The sequence below is a fragment of the Oncorhynchus mykiss genome, chromosome 20, assembly GCF_013265735.2.
Source record: "Oncorhynchus mykiss isolate Arlee chromosome 20, USDA_OmykA_1.1, whole genome shotgun sequence".
In the NCBI taxonomy this organism is placed as follows: Eukaryota; Metazoa; Chordata; class Actinopteri; order Salmoniformes; family Salmonidae; genus Oncorhynchus; species Oncorhynchus mykiss.
Window position 1 is genome coordinate 8,781,920 of NC_048584.1, and position 18,705 is coordinate 8,800,624.

General features: G+C 41.5%; 1 protein-coding gene across 3 annotated transcripts in view; it reads right to left on the bottom strand.

The window, feature by feature from the left end:
- Window positions 1–12,672, bottom strand: part of LOC110498925 (urotensin-2 receptor) — a 75,384-nt gene extending 62,712 nt beyond the window's left edge. The window contains exons 1-5 of one of the 3 annotated variants that reach the window (XM_021575647.2): window positions 12,075–12,672; window positions 11,513–11,569; window positions 4,193–4,920; window positions 3,942–4,017; window positions 3,636–3,856 (exon numbers count right to left, since the gene is read on the bottom strand). In XM_021575647.2, the coding sequence (XP_021431322.1) occupies window positions 3,636–3,856; window positions 3,942–4,017; window positions 4,193–4,920; window positions 11,513–11,569; window positions 12,075–12,126 (1,134 nt within the window). In that variant the 5' untranslated portion in view covers window positions 12,127–12,672. Of the gene's footprint in view, window positions 1–3,635; window positions 4,018–4,192; window positions 4,921–11,512; window positions 11,570–12,074 lie in introns of all 3 variants that reach the window. The other 2 variants (XM_021575645.2, XM_021575649.2) reach the window with 2 other exon arrangements.
- Between the last annotated feature and the right edge of the window lie 6,033 nt (window positions 12,673–18,705).

The following is an 18,705-nucleotide window of genomic DNA, read 5'->3' on the forward strand; positions in this document are numbered from 1 at the left end:
GAGTGATGCAACAGGACAACGACCCAAAACACAGAAGTAAATCAACAACAGAATGGCTTCAACAGAAGAAAATATGCCTTCTGGGGTGACCCAATCAGAGTCCTGACCTCATACTAATTGAGATGCTGTGGCAGGACCTCAAGAGAACGGTTCACACCAGACATCCCAAGAATATTGCTGAACTGAAACAGTTTTGTTAAGTGGAATGGTCCAAAATCCTTATTGACAGTTGTGCAGGTCTGATCTGCAACTACAGAAAACATTTGGTTGAGGTTATTGCTGCCATAGGAGGGTCAACCAGTTATTAAATCCAAGTGTTCACATACTTTCCCCACCCTGCACTGTGAATGTTTACACTGTGTGTTCAATAAGAACATGAAAACGTATAATTGTTTGTGTGTTATGTCTATTGTTGTGACTTAGATGAAGATCAGATCAAATTGAATTCCAAAGGGTTCACATACTTGTTCTTGCCACTGTAGTGTTGTCTCTACCTTTTTGCCCTTCGTGCTGTTGTCTGTGCCTAACAATGTTTGTAAAAATGTTGTGCTGCTACCATGTTGTGTTGCTGCCATGTTGTGTTGCTAACGTGTTGTTGTTGCATTGCTACCATGCTGTGTTGTTGTCTTAGGTCTCTCTTTATGTCGTGTTGTGGTGTTTTTCCTGTCATTTTTTTTTTATCCCAGCACCTTTCGCCTCTTGGTAGGTCGTCATTGTAAATAAGAATTTGTTCTTAATTGACTTGCCTAGTTGAATAAAATAAAAAAAGATAGAGGTAAGCTACAAGCAATACATATCATGAAACTCCTGGGGATAATAAAAACAAACAATTATACAAGGATTAATGTTTTTCTGTTGGGTATCTTTAATACATGCAATAGGACAGTGATCACTGATGACATTAGCAAAGACAACCCTCAATAAGTACTTGTAGGGGCTATTTTTCAAAGTGTTGTCAATCAGCGAGGAGTTTGCTGGGTTTCTTACATGAATGCATGTAGTTTTGGAGATTAGTTGAGTCAGGTTAAAGTCAAGACAAATATTCTTCAAATCATCAGAGGCCGGGGTAAGCAAATCCAGGTTAAATTCTCCTGAAATAAGTCCTTCAGATGACAGAAAAGGTTTGAAATATTCAGAAATAGTATCAAATACATCCATCAGTGCAGCAGGCTGGCAGTAAATCCCCGCTACAAACAAAAGTGTATTTTGGCACAAGGCCACATCTACAGTGCCTTCAGAAAGTATTCAAACCCCTTGACTTTTTCCACATTTTGTTGTGTTACAACCTGAATTGAAATGGATTAAATGTAGATGTTTTTTGTCACTGGTCTACACACAATCCCCCATAATATCAAAGTGGAATTATGTTTTTCTAAATTTTTACAAATTAATAAAAAATTAAAAGCTGAACTGGCTTGCGTCAATAAGTATTCAACTTCTTTGTTATGGCAAGCCTAATTAAGTGTTGGATATAAGAAGGAAGACCAGGAAGATTGTCCAATGTCTCGAAAAGAATGTAACCTAATGGTATATGGGTAGCAAAAATGCAGACATTGAATATCTCTTTGAGCATGGTGAAGTTAATAATTACCATTTGGTGTATCAATACACCCAGTTACTACAAAGATACAGACATCCTTCCTAACTCAGTTGCCAGAGAAGAAGGAAACCACTCAGGGATTTCAACACGAGGCCAATGATGGTGACTTTAAAACAGTTACAGAGCTTAATGGGTGTGATAGGAGAAAACTGAGGATGGATCAACAACATTGTACTTAATCCACAATACTAACCTAATTGAGTAAAAGGAAGGAAACCTGTACAGAATACAAATATTCCAAAACATGCATCCTGTTTGCTACAAGGCACTCCTGAACACAAAGAATTATGTTTGGGGAAAATCCAATATAACACATTACTGAGTGCCACTCTCCATATTTTCAAGCATAGTGTGGATATGTATGCTTGTAATCATTAAGGAATCAGAAGTTTTTCAGGATAAAAAAGAAACCTGGAGCTAAGCACAGGCAAACTCCTAGGGGAAAGCCTGGTTCAGTCACTGGGAGATTAATTCAACATCTACCCTGGAGTTGCTTATCAAGGAGACTGAATGATCCTGAGTGGCAGAGTTACAGTTTTGACTTAAATCTGCTTGAAAATATATTGCAAGACTGGAAAACGGTTGTCTAGCAATGATCGAAAACCAATCTGACAGAGTTTAAACAATTTTCAAAATAATTTTGGGCAAATATTATACAATCTAGGATTTGCAAAGCTCTTAGAGACCAGAAATACTCCCAGCTGTAATCGCTGCTAAAGGAGATTACAACATGTATTGAATCAAGGGATTGAATACTTATGTAAATTGGATATTTCTATATTTCATTTTCAATAAGTGTGTAAACATTTCTAAAAACATGTTTTCACTTTGTCATTTAAGGATATTGTGTGTATATGGGTGAGTTTTTGTTATTTTTGATGAATTAATTTTGAATTCAGGCTGTAACACAACAAAATCTGGAATATGTGTGACGATGGTGCCAATATTAGAGTTATTGACCAGAACGGACTCAAACCAAGCTAGTCTAACTGCACCAGCAGCATTGGATGGCGTCAGGAGGTGTGGTAGGCTGGTGGTATGGACAGGAGTTGTAGCTACTGGCCGGCTGCCAGCCGTTAGTCAATTCCCAGGAACAGAGCCGATTCCCAGAGCCGGTAGGTCTGCCGCAAAACTGGGGCAAAACTGTTTGATAGCCCAATCTGATCTTCCAGGATAGATGTAGACCAGCCAGACATCCACCCTCCAGGACCTCCTATGCCTGGCTAGTGATCGGCGCTCGACTCATCGCACCCTGACTGGAGGAGGCACTCAAGACCGAGATGCAATTCTCCTGGGATGCAGCTTTGTCGGTGAAGTTTGATAGCAGGTCCTGCTTATACCGCAGCTGAGCTAACAACAGGAGAATCTCTTCCTGAAGCTGCATGATGGTGATGCATATAGGGCAGATAAACCCCCGTCCATTGATCAGTTCCCCCCATTTCTTTCCTCTTGCATGGGAATCATCTTGCACCTGTCACATTTGGGCCCAGCCATGTATAAACACCCAGGTAGGCTAGCACTGCTAGTCTGCTAGCCAATAGGATCCAAGCTCAGGTCAGGTTCGAGCAGTCCCAGCCACAAGGGCTAACCGTGATGTGGATAAAAACTTGAATCCAAACGCTAAATCAAACAATACGAAGACATAGATTAGACTAAAAACAGACTAAAACAAACTATGCATTCACATGCCAAACCAATCAAAAAACACCAGCCTTCCCTCCAACCGGTCGTGATGTAGTCTACATTACAGTAAAGCACAAGGAGTTCCCATGGGAACGAATATGTTTGGAGAGATGTGCGATAACATCAGGGGAATTGCCCAAACTATGCATGGACCTCCTATGTCATAGTCTGTTTACTAGACCTATCTCACAGGCTGACCTCGGCGTAGTTACACACAACAACACACCTCTTTCACCCCATCAGACATACATTACATCACTATAAATGGGTTCACTGTTTTTCATTTCTATAATTGAGCAGACCTGTGGAGATAATGCCCCAATAAGACCAAGACCAGAACCTCTTCTCCTACCTCACAGGCTGTTGTTGTGCATGGTGCGCTGTGACGGCGTGTGTGTGAGCACGAAACTCTCCGTGCACTGCTGGCTGCTAGACGACAGCGACCTCCTGGGCGAGCGCTGGAACCGGTTCCTCCGGTTGAAGTAGCTGCCCGCGGTGCAGGTACGTTGGCGCTTCCGCAGGTACTCCTTGTAGTTCTTGGTGAGCAGCGTGTAGAGGAAAGGGTTGATGCAGCTGTTGGAGTAGGTGAGGCAGGTGGTCAGATAGTTGATGTTGCGCTTTGCCTTGGTGGAGAGGTCGATGGAGGGGTGGAACTGACCCAGGAGCTGCCAGATCCAGAAGGGCAGGAAACAGGCCCAGAACAGCAGGACGATGGTAAAGATCAGGTAGAGGACCTGGAGAATAGAAAAATACAAGATGGAGTTAAAACTAGCTCAGATAGAGGAGCTGTTGGACAGGGATTTACAAGATTACAGCAATCAATCACATTCACTTGTTTTACCAAAGGATATTCCTTTGACATATCTAAATGATGGATAGGCAGAGAGATAGTTAGTTTGATTGACTGACCTTCTGGTTTGGTAGTTTCTTGGTTTGTTTGAAGGTTTCTGTCTGAGAGATCCAGTAGGTGCGAGCCAGCCCGATGTATAGAAAGCCGATGATCATCCCCGGAGCCACGATGCTGGTACAGAACAGGAAAGTGATGTACACCTTATAGGACAGTGGAGAGATGGTCGGCTGGCACATGGCCTTGCTACCTACCATCATCATCTGAATCCTGAGGATCATGGGTAAAGTAAGAACCAGGGAAGCCACCCATACAAGCACCGCAATGGCTTTGCGGTAGCTCTTGGACCGTTTGACTGTGTCCAGCGGTTTCAGCACGGCAAAGTACCTCTCCGTGCTCATGATGGTCAGCGTAAAAATGCTGGCATGCATCGTCAGGAAATCCATACTGATCAGAATTCTGCACCCAGCATCGCCAAAATACCAACCTTTCAGGAAGTACGTGCAGACAACGAACGGGATGGTCAACAGATAGAGCAAATCCGCCAAGGCTAGGTTGATGATGTAAATATACATGGACGCTGCGGAACGCATGGAGTGACACATGACCACGAGGGTGTAGATGTTTCCGGAAACGCCGACCAGACACATGAGGGAGAGTATACAGCCTATGGTGAAGGTGGCGGCTGTGTTTTCGGGAGAGGAAGGGGCAGAGTCAAAAGGTGGGTCGGTGGCGTTGGGGATCCGCTCCACCAGGACCAGCAGGGGTTTCATGGATACAGTGGTCATCGCTATGGAGGGGGAGCAGGGCATGGGAGAGCAGAGAGAGATAAGCAAGGGAAGTGTTATCAATCATTATTATTCAATTATATCTATAATTTGCATTTCTGCAGCAACAACAGTTATGTTCCATGTATATTATGGTGATTTTAGGTTATGGGAAGAAAGTAATGGGAAATACAGTACCTTCAGAATGTATTCATAACCCTTATCTTATTCAACATTTTGTTGTTTTACAGCCTAAATTCAAAATTTATTAAATAAATAATAATCTCACCCATCGACACACAATACGCCATAAGAAAAAAGTGAAAACATGAAATAAATAAATATTTAATTTACGTAAGTATTCACATTTATTCACAATACATGTTAGAATCACCTTTGGCAGCAATTACAGCTATGAATATCTTTGGGTAAGTCTCTAAGAGCTTTGCACACCTGGATTGTACAATATCTGCACATTATTTGTGTTTTATTCTTCAAGCTCGGCCAAATTGGTTGTTGTTCAACTTTAACCAGGCCATTCAGAAACATTCAATGTTTTCTTGGTAAGCAACTCCAGTGCATAGCATGGGCTATACACTGGAGTTGTACCCCTTCTACTGCTTCTACTGCCACTATACCCCTTCTACTGCCGGTACGGGGCATGGAACCCCGCCGATCCTTCACGAATGGAATACCGACATAATCTGCCCGAGGATTCCAACAGGCTCCTCAGGCGCGACGTCCTCTGAAGGCCCACTAATCGTGGCCTGCTAGCTTTCTAGAGCATATTGGACTGTTAGCTGATCCATCGACCAGTTTCTTGGACCACTATACCCATTTTTTCAATTGGACATGGACCTCTCTGCTACTTGGAACCCTACTAATTCCACGACTGGTCTAGCGACGTCACCTCACGAAGAGAGAAGAACAGACTTTCCCCCATCGCGACGTCCCTCTAAGGCCCTTCTGCTAACTTGCTAGGCCCGGCCTGCTAACTGCTAGCTTGCTAGCCCCGGCCTGCTGTCTGAATCGCCATGTCCCCAGCCAACCCAACCACTCACTGGACCCATAAGATTCACTTGGCTGCGCATGCCTCTCCCTAATATCAATATGCCTTGTCCGTTACTGTCCTGGTTAGTGATTACTGTCTTATTTCACTGTAGAGCCTCTAGCCCTGCTCAAAATGCCTTAACCAACCATGTTGTTCCACCTCCCACATATGCGATAACATCACCTGGTTTAAACGTCTCTAGAGACTATATCTCTCTCATAATTACTCAATGCCTAGGTTTACCTCCAATGTACTCTCTTCCTACCATACCTTTGTCTGTACATTATGCCTTGAATCTATGCTATCGTGCCCAGAAACCTGCTCCTTTTACTCTTTGTTCCGAACGTGCTAGACGGCCAGTTCTTAACTTCTTCGATATAGGGGGCGCTCTTTTAATTTTTGGATGAAAAACGTTCCCGTTTTAAACAAGATATTTTTTCACGAAAAGATGCTCGACTATGCATATAATTGACAGCTTTGGAAAGAAAACACTCTGACGTTTCCAAAACTGCAAAGATATTGCCTGTGAGTGCCACAGAACTGATGTTACAGGCGAAACCCAGATAAAAATCCAATCAGGAAGTGCCGCATTTTTTGAAACCGCCTCATTCCAATGACTCCTTATATGGCTGTGGAGGAGCTAGGAGTCAGCTTACCTTTTCCACGTTTTCCCCAAGGTGTCTGCAGCATTGTGACGCATTTGTAGGCATATCATTGGAAGATTGACCATAAGATACTACATCTACCAGGTGGTCGCTTGGTGTCCTCCGTCGCAATTATTGCGTAATCTCCAGCTGCAGTATTTTTCTGTTTGCCTTTGTTGAGAAAGTTCGATCTTGGGGAAAAAGGTTATAGTTAGGGATGGAAATTTCAGGGTTTTTGGTGGTTTTCCTAAGCCAGAATTCAGACACGGCTAAGACATCCGGGTTGGCAGAATGTGCTAAAGCAGTGAATAAAGCAAACTCAGGGAGTAAGCTTCTAATGTTAACATGCATGAAACCATGGCTTTTACGGTTACAGAAGTCAACAAATGAGAGCACCTGGGGAGTAGGAGTGAAGCTAGGCACTGCAGGTCCTGGATTAACCTCTACATCACCAGAGGAACAGAGGAGAAGTAGGATAAGGGTATGGCTAAAGGCTTTAACCTCTAGCGTCGAGCAATCCCGTATCCGGGAGCGTAATCATAGCCTCAAGCTCATTACCATAACGCAACGTTTCCTATTCATGAAAATCGCAAATTAAATGAAATAAATATATTGAAACACAAGCTTAGCCTTTTGTTAACAACACTGTCATCTCAGATTTTCAAAATATGCTTTAACCAAAGCTACACAAGCATTTGTGTAAGAGTATTGATAGCCTAGCATAGCATTAAGCCTAGCATTCAGCAGGCAACATTTTCACAAAAACAAGAAAAGCATTCAAATAAAATCATTTAGCTTGGAAGAACTTCGGATGTTTTCAATGACGAGACTCTCAGTTAGATAGCAAATGTAAATTTTTTCCCAAAATATTATTTGTGTAAGAGAAATAGCTCCATTTTGTTCATCACGTTTGGCTAAGAAAAAAAAACGAAAATACAGTCACTTACAACGGCAAATTTTTTTCCAAATTAGCTCCATAATATCGTCAGAAACATGCAAACGTTGTTTAGAATCAATCCTCAAGGTGTTTTTCACAATTATTTTAGATGAAAAATCATTCCTGGCAGTTGGTTTCTCATCAGAGCCAAACGGAAAAATACTGCAGCTGGAGATTACGCAATAATTGGGACGGAGGACACCAAGCGACCACCTGGTAAATGTATTCTCTTATGGTCAATCTTCCAATGATATGCCTACAAATACGTCACAATGCTGCAGACACCTTGGGGAAAACGTGGAAAAGGTAAGCTGACTCCTATCTCCTCCACAGCCATATAAGGAGTCATTGCCATGAGGCGGTTTCAAAAAATATGGCCCTTCCTGATGGTATTTTTATCTGGGTTTTTTCTGTAACATCAGTTCTGTGGCACTCACAGACAATATCTTTGCAGTTTTGGAAACGTCAGAGTGTTTTTTTTACAAAGATGTCAATTATATGCATAGTCGAGCATCTTTTTGTGACAAAATATCTTGTTTAAAACCGGGAACGTTTTTCATCCTAAAATTTAAAGAGCGCCCCCTATATCGAAGAAGTTAACTAACCTCCAGATGAGCTTCAATGCCATAAAACTCTCCTTCAGTGGCCTCCAACTGCTCTTAAATGCAAGTAAAACTAAATGCATGCTCTTCAACCGTTCGCTGCCCGCACCTGCCCACCTGTCCAGCAGATGGTTCTGACTTAGAGTATGTGGACAGCTACAAATACCTACGTGTCTGGTTAGACAGTAAACCAGACTCACATTAAACATCTCCAATCCATAATTAAATCTAGAATCGTCTTCCTATTTCCCAACAAAGCATCCGTCACTCATGCTGCCAAACATACCCTCGTAAAACTGACCATCCTACCGATCCTCGACTTCGGTGATGTCATTTACAAAATAGCATCCAACACTCTACAAATTGGATGCAGTCTATCACAGTGCCATCCATTTTGTCACCAAAGCCCCATATACTACCCACCACTGCGACCTGTATGCTCTCGTTGGCTGGCCCTCGCTTCATACTCGTCACCAAACGCACGGGCTCCTGGTCATCTATAAGTCTCTGCTAGGTAAAGCCTCACCTCATCTCAGCTCACTGGTCACCATAGCAGCACTCACTCCACTAGGTAAATCTCATTGGTCACCCCCAAAGCCAATTCTTCCTTTGGCCACCTCTCCTTCCAGTTCTCTGCTGCCAATTTTATTTTATTTTTTTACCTTTATTTAATTAGGCAAGTCAGTTAAGAACAAATTCTTGTCAGTTCAGGGGTTTGAAATTGCAACCTTCCAGTTACTAGTCCAATGCTCTAACCACTAGGCTACCCTGCCACCCCAATGACTGGAATGAACTGCAAAAATCTCTGAAGCTGGAGAGTCTTACCTGCCTCACTAGCTTTAAGCACCAGCTGTCAGAGCAGCTCACAGATCACTGCACCTGTACATAGCTCATTTGTAAATAGCCTATCCAATCTACCTCATCCCCATATTGTATTTATTTATTTATCTTGCTCCTTTGCACCCCAGTATCTCTACTTGCACATTCATCTTCTGCACACCCTACCATTCCAATTTAATATCTATATTGTAATTACTTCGCCACCATGGCCTATTTATTGCCTTACACCTCTTATCCTACCTCATTTGCAAATGCTGTTTATAGATTGTTCTGCTGTATTATTGACGGTATTTTTGTTTACTCCATGTGTAACTCTGTGTTGTTGTATGTGTTGAACTGCTTTGCTTTATCTTGGCCAGGTTGCAGTTGCAAATGAGAACTTGTTCTCAACTTGCCTACCTGATTAAATAAAGGTGAAATAAATAAAGAAATAAAAATATATTTGGCCTTGTGTTTTAGGTTGTTGTCCCGTTGTAAGGTGAATTTGTCTCCCAGTGTGTTGGACAGCAGACTGAATACGGTTTTCCTCTAGGATTTTGCCTGTTCTTAGCTTTATTTAATTTCCTTTTATCCTACAATACTCACTAGTTCTTGCCGATGACAAGCATACAAATAACATGATGCAGCTACCTCCATGCGTCCATGTGTTGTGTTGGATTTTCCCTAAACATAACACTTCGTATTCAGGACAAAGTACATCTCTTTGCCACATGTTTTGCAATTTTACTTTAGTGCCTTAATTCAAACAGGATGCATGTTTTGGAATATATTTTATTCTGTACAGGCTTCCTTCAGTTCATTCTGTCATGTAGGTTAGTATTTTGGAGGAACTACAATGTTGTTGGAGTAACTACAATGGTTTTGATCCATCCTCAGTTTTCTTCCATCGCAGCCATTAAACTCTGTAACTGTTTTAAAGTCCCCATTGGCCTCATGGTGAAATCCCTGAGCGGTTTCCTTCCTGTCTGGCAACTGAATTAAGAAGGACGCCTGTATCTTTGTAGTGGCTGGATGTATTGTTACACCATCCAAAGTGTAATACTCTGCTTATATGTATTTTTACCTACAGTATCTACTAAAAGTTGCCCTTCTTTGCGAGGCGCTGGAAAACCTACCTGGTCTTTGTGGTTGACGCGACTGAGGGACCTTACAGATAATTGTATGCGTGGGGTACAGAGATGAGGTAGTCATTCAAAATCATGTTAAACACTATTTCCATGCAACCTAAGTGCATTTTTACCCCTGAACGTATTTAGGCTTGCCATAAAGGGGTTGAATACTTATTTCCTCAAGACATATCAGCTTTTCATTTTTAATTAATTTGTAAAAACTTTGAAAAACAACATTTCTACAATGACATCATGGGGTATTGTGTGTAGGCCAGTGACACAATCTCAATTTAATCCATTTCAAATTTAGGCTGTAACACAACAAAATGTGGAAAAAGGAGGGGGATGAATCATTTCTGAAGGCACTGTAAATAAATAGATATTTTCTTCAACGATCACTCCACCAAGATCACCATTGGTTCCATGGATGCAGTGGCCACCGCTGGAAAGAGGAGTGGAAGACAGGGAACAAAACGGAGAGCTTGAGAAGAGAGGAAGAGATAAAGATAAAGATTAGAGCGAGAGAGAATGACAGAGATAGAGAGAGAGAGAGAGAGAGAGAGAGAGAGCGAGAGAGAGGGAGAGAGAGAGAGAACATACGGAGTAGTGGTGGTGAAAGTGTTGCTAGATGCAACCAATTTGATTAACAGTCAAGTCTCATCTTGAATTAGACCTTCTGCTGGTCTTGCTAATCAAGATCTGGAAATTTGAGTATAATTAGATACCTCTGGGTACAACAGGGATGAACAGCAAATGACAGCAAATCCCCAGGAAAGAGAAACAAAGTAAAACTTTTTCAAAAGAAGCGTATCTTAGGGAGCATGAAACTTCTTTCTACGGACTTAAGGAAATTCTATTCAGGTATTGGGAAATACAATCATGTTCCAATAAATATGGTGGGTCGATATACTTAACTGCATTGACTGACTGGAATACAAACGTCTGTGACCTTAGCTGCCCTTTGACAGTACTGTGGTTCAATACTGAGTGCACTCTTAGAAAAAAGGGTTCCAAAAGGGTTCTTCGGCTTTCCCCATTGGAAAATCCTTTTTGGTTCCAGGTAGAACCCTCTGTGGAAAGGGTTGTTATTCGAACCCAAAAGGGTTCTACCTGGAACCAGACGAAGAACCCTTTTATGTTTTTTTTCTACGAGTTTATGATCAGGATAATAGCATATAGGAATCAAATAAGACATGCGTAGTTAGGGGAGATCATCATAGATTATATTGGTCTGGTTATAAATTGCTTATAAATATAACTGTTATGTTTTGTGAACAATTATATTAACTTACAGTATAAAACCCGTCGGCCTTGATGTCTATATGTCTACAAATCAATATAATAACTGGTTTATACGTGGTAAATAATATTAATAACATACAATAAGTGGAAAAACCCTACACAATTATAAAAAATAAAAATAAACATGTACCTGCTTTTTTTTCTAATCTGCAGTCTCCCTTCAGTCTCCCTTCAGACCTAAATCCAGCTGTTCAAACAGAGGTAATTTACATATCATCTGATATCTTCTGATAGTCAAATCAGGCCACATACTCCATCTCTGATGACATACCCAGAGGACGACGCAAACATTTTTCACAAAATGTATTCTAATTAGCTAGTAGATCAAATATTAATTGACTATAAAAACAAAACAGCAGACTGTTTTCCAGACTGGATGTAATTATAATTGTACTTTACCTCAGTCAGATTCTCTCTCTCTCTCTCTCTCTCTTTCTCTTTGTCTCTCTCTGTGTCTCTCTCTCTCTCAAAACTCTGACATAAATCAATACAAATGTAATCCGCTCTAAGTCTTCCTGTGCGACACCAGCCAGACACATCACTAGCAGACGTGACGTTAAAGGACAGACATAATGTCTGGGAGTTACACTCTGATGCCTATTTAATTAACTACTCTTTATCTGCTCTGACAGAGCCCGGCAGCCTGTTGGAGTGCCAGGTGTGTGTGGTGTGTGCGTGCGTGCGTGCCTTACCTTGATTGTAAGCCGCAAACAGACTGGCAGCCTGAACAGAAAAATGTAGCATCTATTTCCGTTTGCCCGATGAACCATCACCTAGCTCACTCTGGTTCCCCAAATTTCACACATACTGCAGGTATGTCTAGAGCCATTAAAGTCCACACAGAATCTTCAGGAAATGTGGTGATTCTTTGCATTTGAATTGAGATAAATAAAAAAATCCTGTATCTTGAGTTTGGGTTTAAAAAAATCCTGTGCTATAATACCACTGTCTTTAGTTTACCATAGTAAAAAGTCTGTCAATCAAAAGGTGAACGAGATCTGAAAAAAAAGAAAGGTGTCTTTTGAGCTGGAGTAAAACTTATCCTACGCTCTCTGTTTCTCGGTGCCTCTTGAGAGTACCTTCCACAGGTCTGGTTGACAGCTTTAAAATGCCACCGGAGAAATTGAATTTAGAGGAAGAGAAAAAAAACATAAATGAAATGATGAGGAGAAAAAGGAACGTTTCCTTACGGGGAGCAGAGAGTGACGGAGGTGAGAATCACAACAAGCCACAGCTGGTTACGGTGAATCTCCTTCACTGAGACACTGTGTGCCTGAGAGACTGAGAGAAAGAGGGGAGAGAGGAGGGAGGGAGGGAGAAGAGGGAGGGAGAGAGAGACTCATAGAGAAGCATTCTCGCGAGAAGTGGGAGGGGAGACGACTGAAAGAGGGACAGAATGGGGAGAGAGAGAGAAATGGATTGAGAGAGAGGGAGGGGGGAGAAAGATAAAGATACTGGCAGAGAAGTGGCATGGATTATACAGAAATATGCAGGAAATATGTCCTGCTCACTCTCCTCTACCCTTTAACCTGCTATTTTTGTGCAACAGTAGTGTGTGTGTGTGTGTTAAGCTGGGAAAACATCTTTCAGACTCCCTATCTCTCAGCACAGGGGCGCCGCAGGGTTGCGTGCTCTCCCCCTTCCTCTACACCAATGACTGCACCTCCAATGACACATCTGTCAAACTATTCAACTTTGCTGATGACAACACCCTGGTCGGTATCAACTCAGACGGTGACGAGTCCAAGTAACATGGAGAGATTGACTGCCTGCTGGCCTGGTGCAGTAGCAACAACCTGGAACTCAACACAGTCAAAACTGTGCAGTTGGTGGTTGACTTCAGAAAATGTCCCCCACCGTCTCTCCCCCTCGATATTGATGCTTCAGGCATCAGCAAGGCCAAGTCATTCAAATACCTGGGAACCACCATCTCCCACAACCTCAAATGGGAGGACAACATCACAGGGGTGACAAAGAAGGCTCGACGTAGGACGTACTATCTGCGCTAGCTGATGAAACTCAATCTCTCTCTCTGACAATTCTGATTCGGTTCTATACGGCCATCATTGAGTCCATCCTCACCTCTTCTATCACCCTCTGGTTTGGGTCTGCCCGCCGCAAGTGCAAACTGCAGCTCATTGTCCGGTCTGCAGAGAAGGTTATCGGCTGTCACCTGCCTTCCAGGACAAGGAAGAGTGCAGGAAAGATTTTCACCGACCCTGCCCACCCCAGACACCCCATCTTTCAAAGACTCCCCTCTAGCAGACAGTTTATGTCAATCATTACCAAAGCCGACCACCACCTGAACATGTCCTCCTATTCCCCCTGTAATCAGTTAGTTTTATGTTTACTGTTCGGATTTTGTATTTTATTCTGTATGATGTATATGTGGACTTGTATTTTGTTTGTATATTGTCTTTTGCTGGCAGCACCTCACTAAGTCAAATCCTGGGTATGTGTAAACGTACTTGGTGAATAAAGGTGATTCTAATTCTGTAATCTTCCAAGGTGTTTGTGTGTACAGTATATTTTATGATACTATGTATACATGACTATGCTTCTTTAAACTTTTTCTTGTAAACATCAGAAATAACCGGAGATGTTTTGTGTGTGTGTGTTTTCGAGAAAGAGCGATTCAGTACTTGGCCCTGCACAGTTTTAATCAATAAACTCTCCCTAACCAGAGACAGAGGGGACAAGACTCTCATATCTCTCCCACATACAGAGGTCCATCCAAGGTCCTCCTGAAATCACAGGAGACAATTTGTGTTGATTAGAGAGAACTAACATCCCATTCCTGACCCCGGTCCATACACACACCCATGACAACCCACCCTAAGAGATCAGACTCATTATCTGCATTAGCCTGGACTGCCCATAGTCTACTGCTGTGGGACTACAACTCAAGGATATTGTATCAAACACACTTAAAAAAAATAATTACACAGTTTACCATATTACCCCTGAATGTACTGTAAACAGGTTGAAAAGGGCTGGAAAAAGAGATCATAAGATGGTATGCTATGCAGAGAAGCATCGGAGGAAGGAATGAGGCATGGGTGTGGAATGCAGAAGGCTAATATGTTTTAGATGTTAGTCACGTAGCACAGGAGGACTGACAAGCAGAGTCTATTTTTACTTTTGTGTGAATGTGTATTTATTTTGATGTATCTCTGTATGTAAGAGATCCTTAACTCGCAACCTCTAGAATATGTGGGTTTTTCCCCCTACTGAAAAAAAAACAGGCTTTTGGCAAATCTTTGGTCAATTTGCTGCAAATGTGCTGTAATGTCATTTTCACATGCAAATTAGTTTTGTGGCAAACCATTGTGGCAATTTAGCAGCGACTTGTGAACCTCTGGCAAACATTCTGGGAAACTTGTGGCAAACATTCTACTGTTTGGTCCAAATTTGCTGCAAACTCATTATGAATATGCTAATTAGATCAGGTGTTTGGTTACTTTGGGCATTAACACAATGTTGTATCTACATAAAACAAATCACATATAACTTTAAATGAACTTGCTTCTCACAGATAAAAGTCAACTCAACAATACTAAACATGTATTCAATATCTTAACAGATAAAAAATATATCCAGTACAACTTCAAATCACCAGCATGCTAATGAAGAAAAGAGCAAAGACTGAACATTTCCCAAATCAATTGTTCATTTAATGTAGCTACAACATTTACAAGAGAGAAATGCGAACACTATGGGGATGTGGACCTTAGGATGTTTAAAGGGGGGACTACATTACAATGAGCTTTCAACCAATGGATGTTTAGAATAGAATGAACCAAATTGAAATAACTAAAACAACAGAAACAAAATCAAGCCCAGTTCAGAAGTATTGCGTGTTTGAGTGAACTTTGGAGATGGCGGCCCAGTGGAAGTCCTTTGTCCCAAGCTTGTTGACTGCATGCACTGAAACAATCAGAAAAGACAAAACAAAAACATTAGGATACTGAAAACAATTACTGAAAATTATTTTATATTTTGGCATTTTAAAAAAGTAGACTCAGCGGCTAATGGGCAGGTCTGGCTTTGGAAAAATGGGGTCAGCCATTACAATGTTGCCTTGATGTTGATATGCTTCTTACTGAAACTACCATTCTATGTATTTTTCAGCAAGAAAATAATGTAGCAACATAAACGGGGACTAGGCCTATTAAATCTACCTTTAAATGTGTTACCAACTATTCTTAGAGAGCTACAGTAAACCCGATTTTTCTCCAGCCAAGCCTCAACACAATTGATTCAAACAAATCAACTAATTACTCATTTCAATTTAGACTGGAGACTTCCTCATTAAAAGAGACAGTTGTCTACTAGTTGTCTCCTCTTCATGACTCTGTTGTATAAGGCTTGGGTGGAAGAAAAGCTCAATCAAATTGAGTTATACCTAATATGGCAATTCATATTGTTTTTCCAAAATGAATTATTGTTAACTTACATCTCAAAGACATGCATGCAAGAAGCCGTGTTCTGGTCTGGTGCAGACACATTTATCTGTCCTCAGTTTGATTGAAATTCTCAATCTGTCTTTTTGCCTTGTAACTGATTGATTCTAGAAAGAGAGAAGGAAGATCAAGATGAGCTAGCTACTAGTTTAAAGCAATGACATATCTAATTGTTACAAAGAAAGAATGTATAGGCTAAATGTATGATAATAAAGCATGAACCTTATCAAGCTTGAAGACAATACACTCATTTATCACTGAAACAAGTGTTATGAATGAGTGCACCACAAACATCTTTCCAGGGTGTTGATGCATTCTGAATGCAGCCTCTTCCATCACCAAGTCATCTTATATTGTTGTTATCTTGGCTCTTTTGTTAGCTAACATGCTACTGAACAGGGACACTAGGATATTGACATACATAGTATTGGTATTAGCTAAAAGATAGCAACATATCGACCTAAAAATATAAGTGTTTTGGCAAATCATTAGCTAAATATGCAAAATATGATAGCTAAAGTTAGCTAGCTAAGTGCTAGCGAAGTAGCTAAGTGCTAGCCACTAGCTAACCAGCTAGTCAGTGGTGTTGACAGACTGTAACTGTTACAGCAACAAAATGTGTTTCATTCTCTCCCATAAAGCACAACATTGCTAACCAGGCATCAATTAGCTAACACAATTATTTTAGTTCATTAGGAAGTTTAATTAATGAATTAAACACTCACTGGACTACTTTGATAGTTAGCTAGATAGCTTGGTTTCCATTTTCCAAGAGGCTAATCACATGAAAAGAACCTGAGAACATACGCATGTGAGTGTGTGATTACTTGCAAGAATACCCCTGATCCCCTGGCAGTCCATTTGTTTTGCTGTCATATAATCAGCAGGGTGCGTGAAAGATTCCGACGTGTGTGTGTATGTGTGCTGGAGGGAGATTGGAGTCAAATAGAGCAAATTGTTTTGTTCTCCTGTGGCTTTGAAAGGCACATCTGGACCCCATCAGACTGTCATTCATTACCTCTGCCTAGGAACTGAGATGGTGAGAGAGAGTGAGTGAGCGAGAGAGCGAGAGAGAGAAAAATAAAAAGAGAGAAAAATAGAAAGAGAGAGAGAGAGAAAGAGAGAGAGAAAGATAGAGACAGAGGCAGAGATAGGGGAGAGGGGCGGAGAAGGAGAAAGAGAGAAAGAAAGAGAAGATATAGACAGAGTATGTCTAAGCGTGCAAGTGACTGTATCTTCATCTGAGCGCCCGGGAGTTTTTGGCCCACGGCAGACTGGTAGCACATTGCTCTCCAGCCGATGCTGCTATTCTCTGTCCTGTACTATGCCGTGTTAAGCCCCACTGTGAGGCGAGAGAGAGGTCTGGAGGATGTGATGACTTTATAGGGGGAGAGGACAGAGCAGCAGAGGGGCACAGCAGACAGAGACTGTTACATGGCAGGGTAAGCCTGGCTTGGCACTTCTAACTGCACATCTAACTGACAGGCTTTGTGGGTTCCACTAGGACACAGGCCAGGGGTTGTGGTTATGACGACAGACAGTTAGAACTACACTATATGTAAACGGTGGTGTAATCTAAGCCGCTATGTGTGTGAGAATGTGGGGTCTCTGTGCGTGTGTGTGTGTGTGGCATGGAAAGCCTGAGGGGAGCAAGAGAGAGAGAGAACGAGAGATATGTAATGAGAGAGAGAGAGAAAGGGGGAGAGAGAAGGGGAAAGTGTGTTTAAGCCGAAAAATATTTGCAAGCCATTTAACTCTCTCTCTCCTGACTACGGATTGTCCCAGATAACCCTGGAGACGCGCACACACACACCACGCTCATTCAAGACTGACAAGGACCCTGGGTCTGGTACAGATACACAGATAATGTGATTTAACCAACATGTCTACAAAACGTCACCAGAGATTTTTCAACCTGTTATTGGCGATACTTTATCGTCGATTCGTGGAAACAGGAGTCTCATAAAATGTCCAGGGGGTCCGTCTGAATTTAGAAAAAGCTCCATTATTAAAATAAGAAAATGTTTTGCTCCAGGAAGTAATCCAACATTGTGTTGCCGCCATCTTGTCTATTTCCTATTTTCTTCTCTCATTGATCGAGACAGGTGTCTGCCATCATGCGGCACTTTGGGGTGGACCCACTTATCTCAATCAAGGAGAAAAGATTTGAGAAAGACGCGGTGGCGGTGAACACATTGTTGGATTACTCCATGGAGCAGAAACATATTCTAAATTCAAACGGAACCCCTGCAATTGGATATGTTATGCGACTCCTGTTTCCCGTGAATCGTGGATGAAGATAGTATGTCCAATACCAGGTGAGTTGAAAAATCTCCGCCGATGTTTTGTAACTACCAGTATAATGATACCAAACATTTTTCGTTAAATCATATTATCTGGTGTTGCAATCTGTAGTTACCGCAACCACGTTTAAAAAATGTTTTTTATGAAGTAATAATTTCTAAATATTGTATTATATAATTTTGGGATATAGACCTCATCCAAAGGCCTCATCCAAATTGAACAATTGTCTATGCCTAGTGGCTAGTGGCACAAAGAAACACATGTATTTTTAAAACACTAAAATACCAAATTAGGCCTACATTATTATTAAATTAGACCGCCATCCCTGTCAATCGTGAATGACAATTCTTCACGTTTTACAGGTGAAACGTCCATGCTGCATCTGCATGCCAACCATGTGATCCCAATCACTTTCATGGGAATGTGCATTTTGATCTTCTTGAATGATGTAAGCAGCCCTAATACTGTTCCATTTAGAGCAGATGGAGTGAAGAAGCCACCTGTATTTTGTTTCAATCAAAGCATATTTAGCATGGTGGGTTTGGCCACATGATAA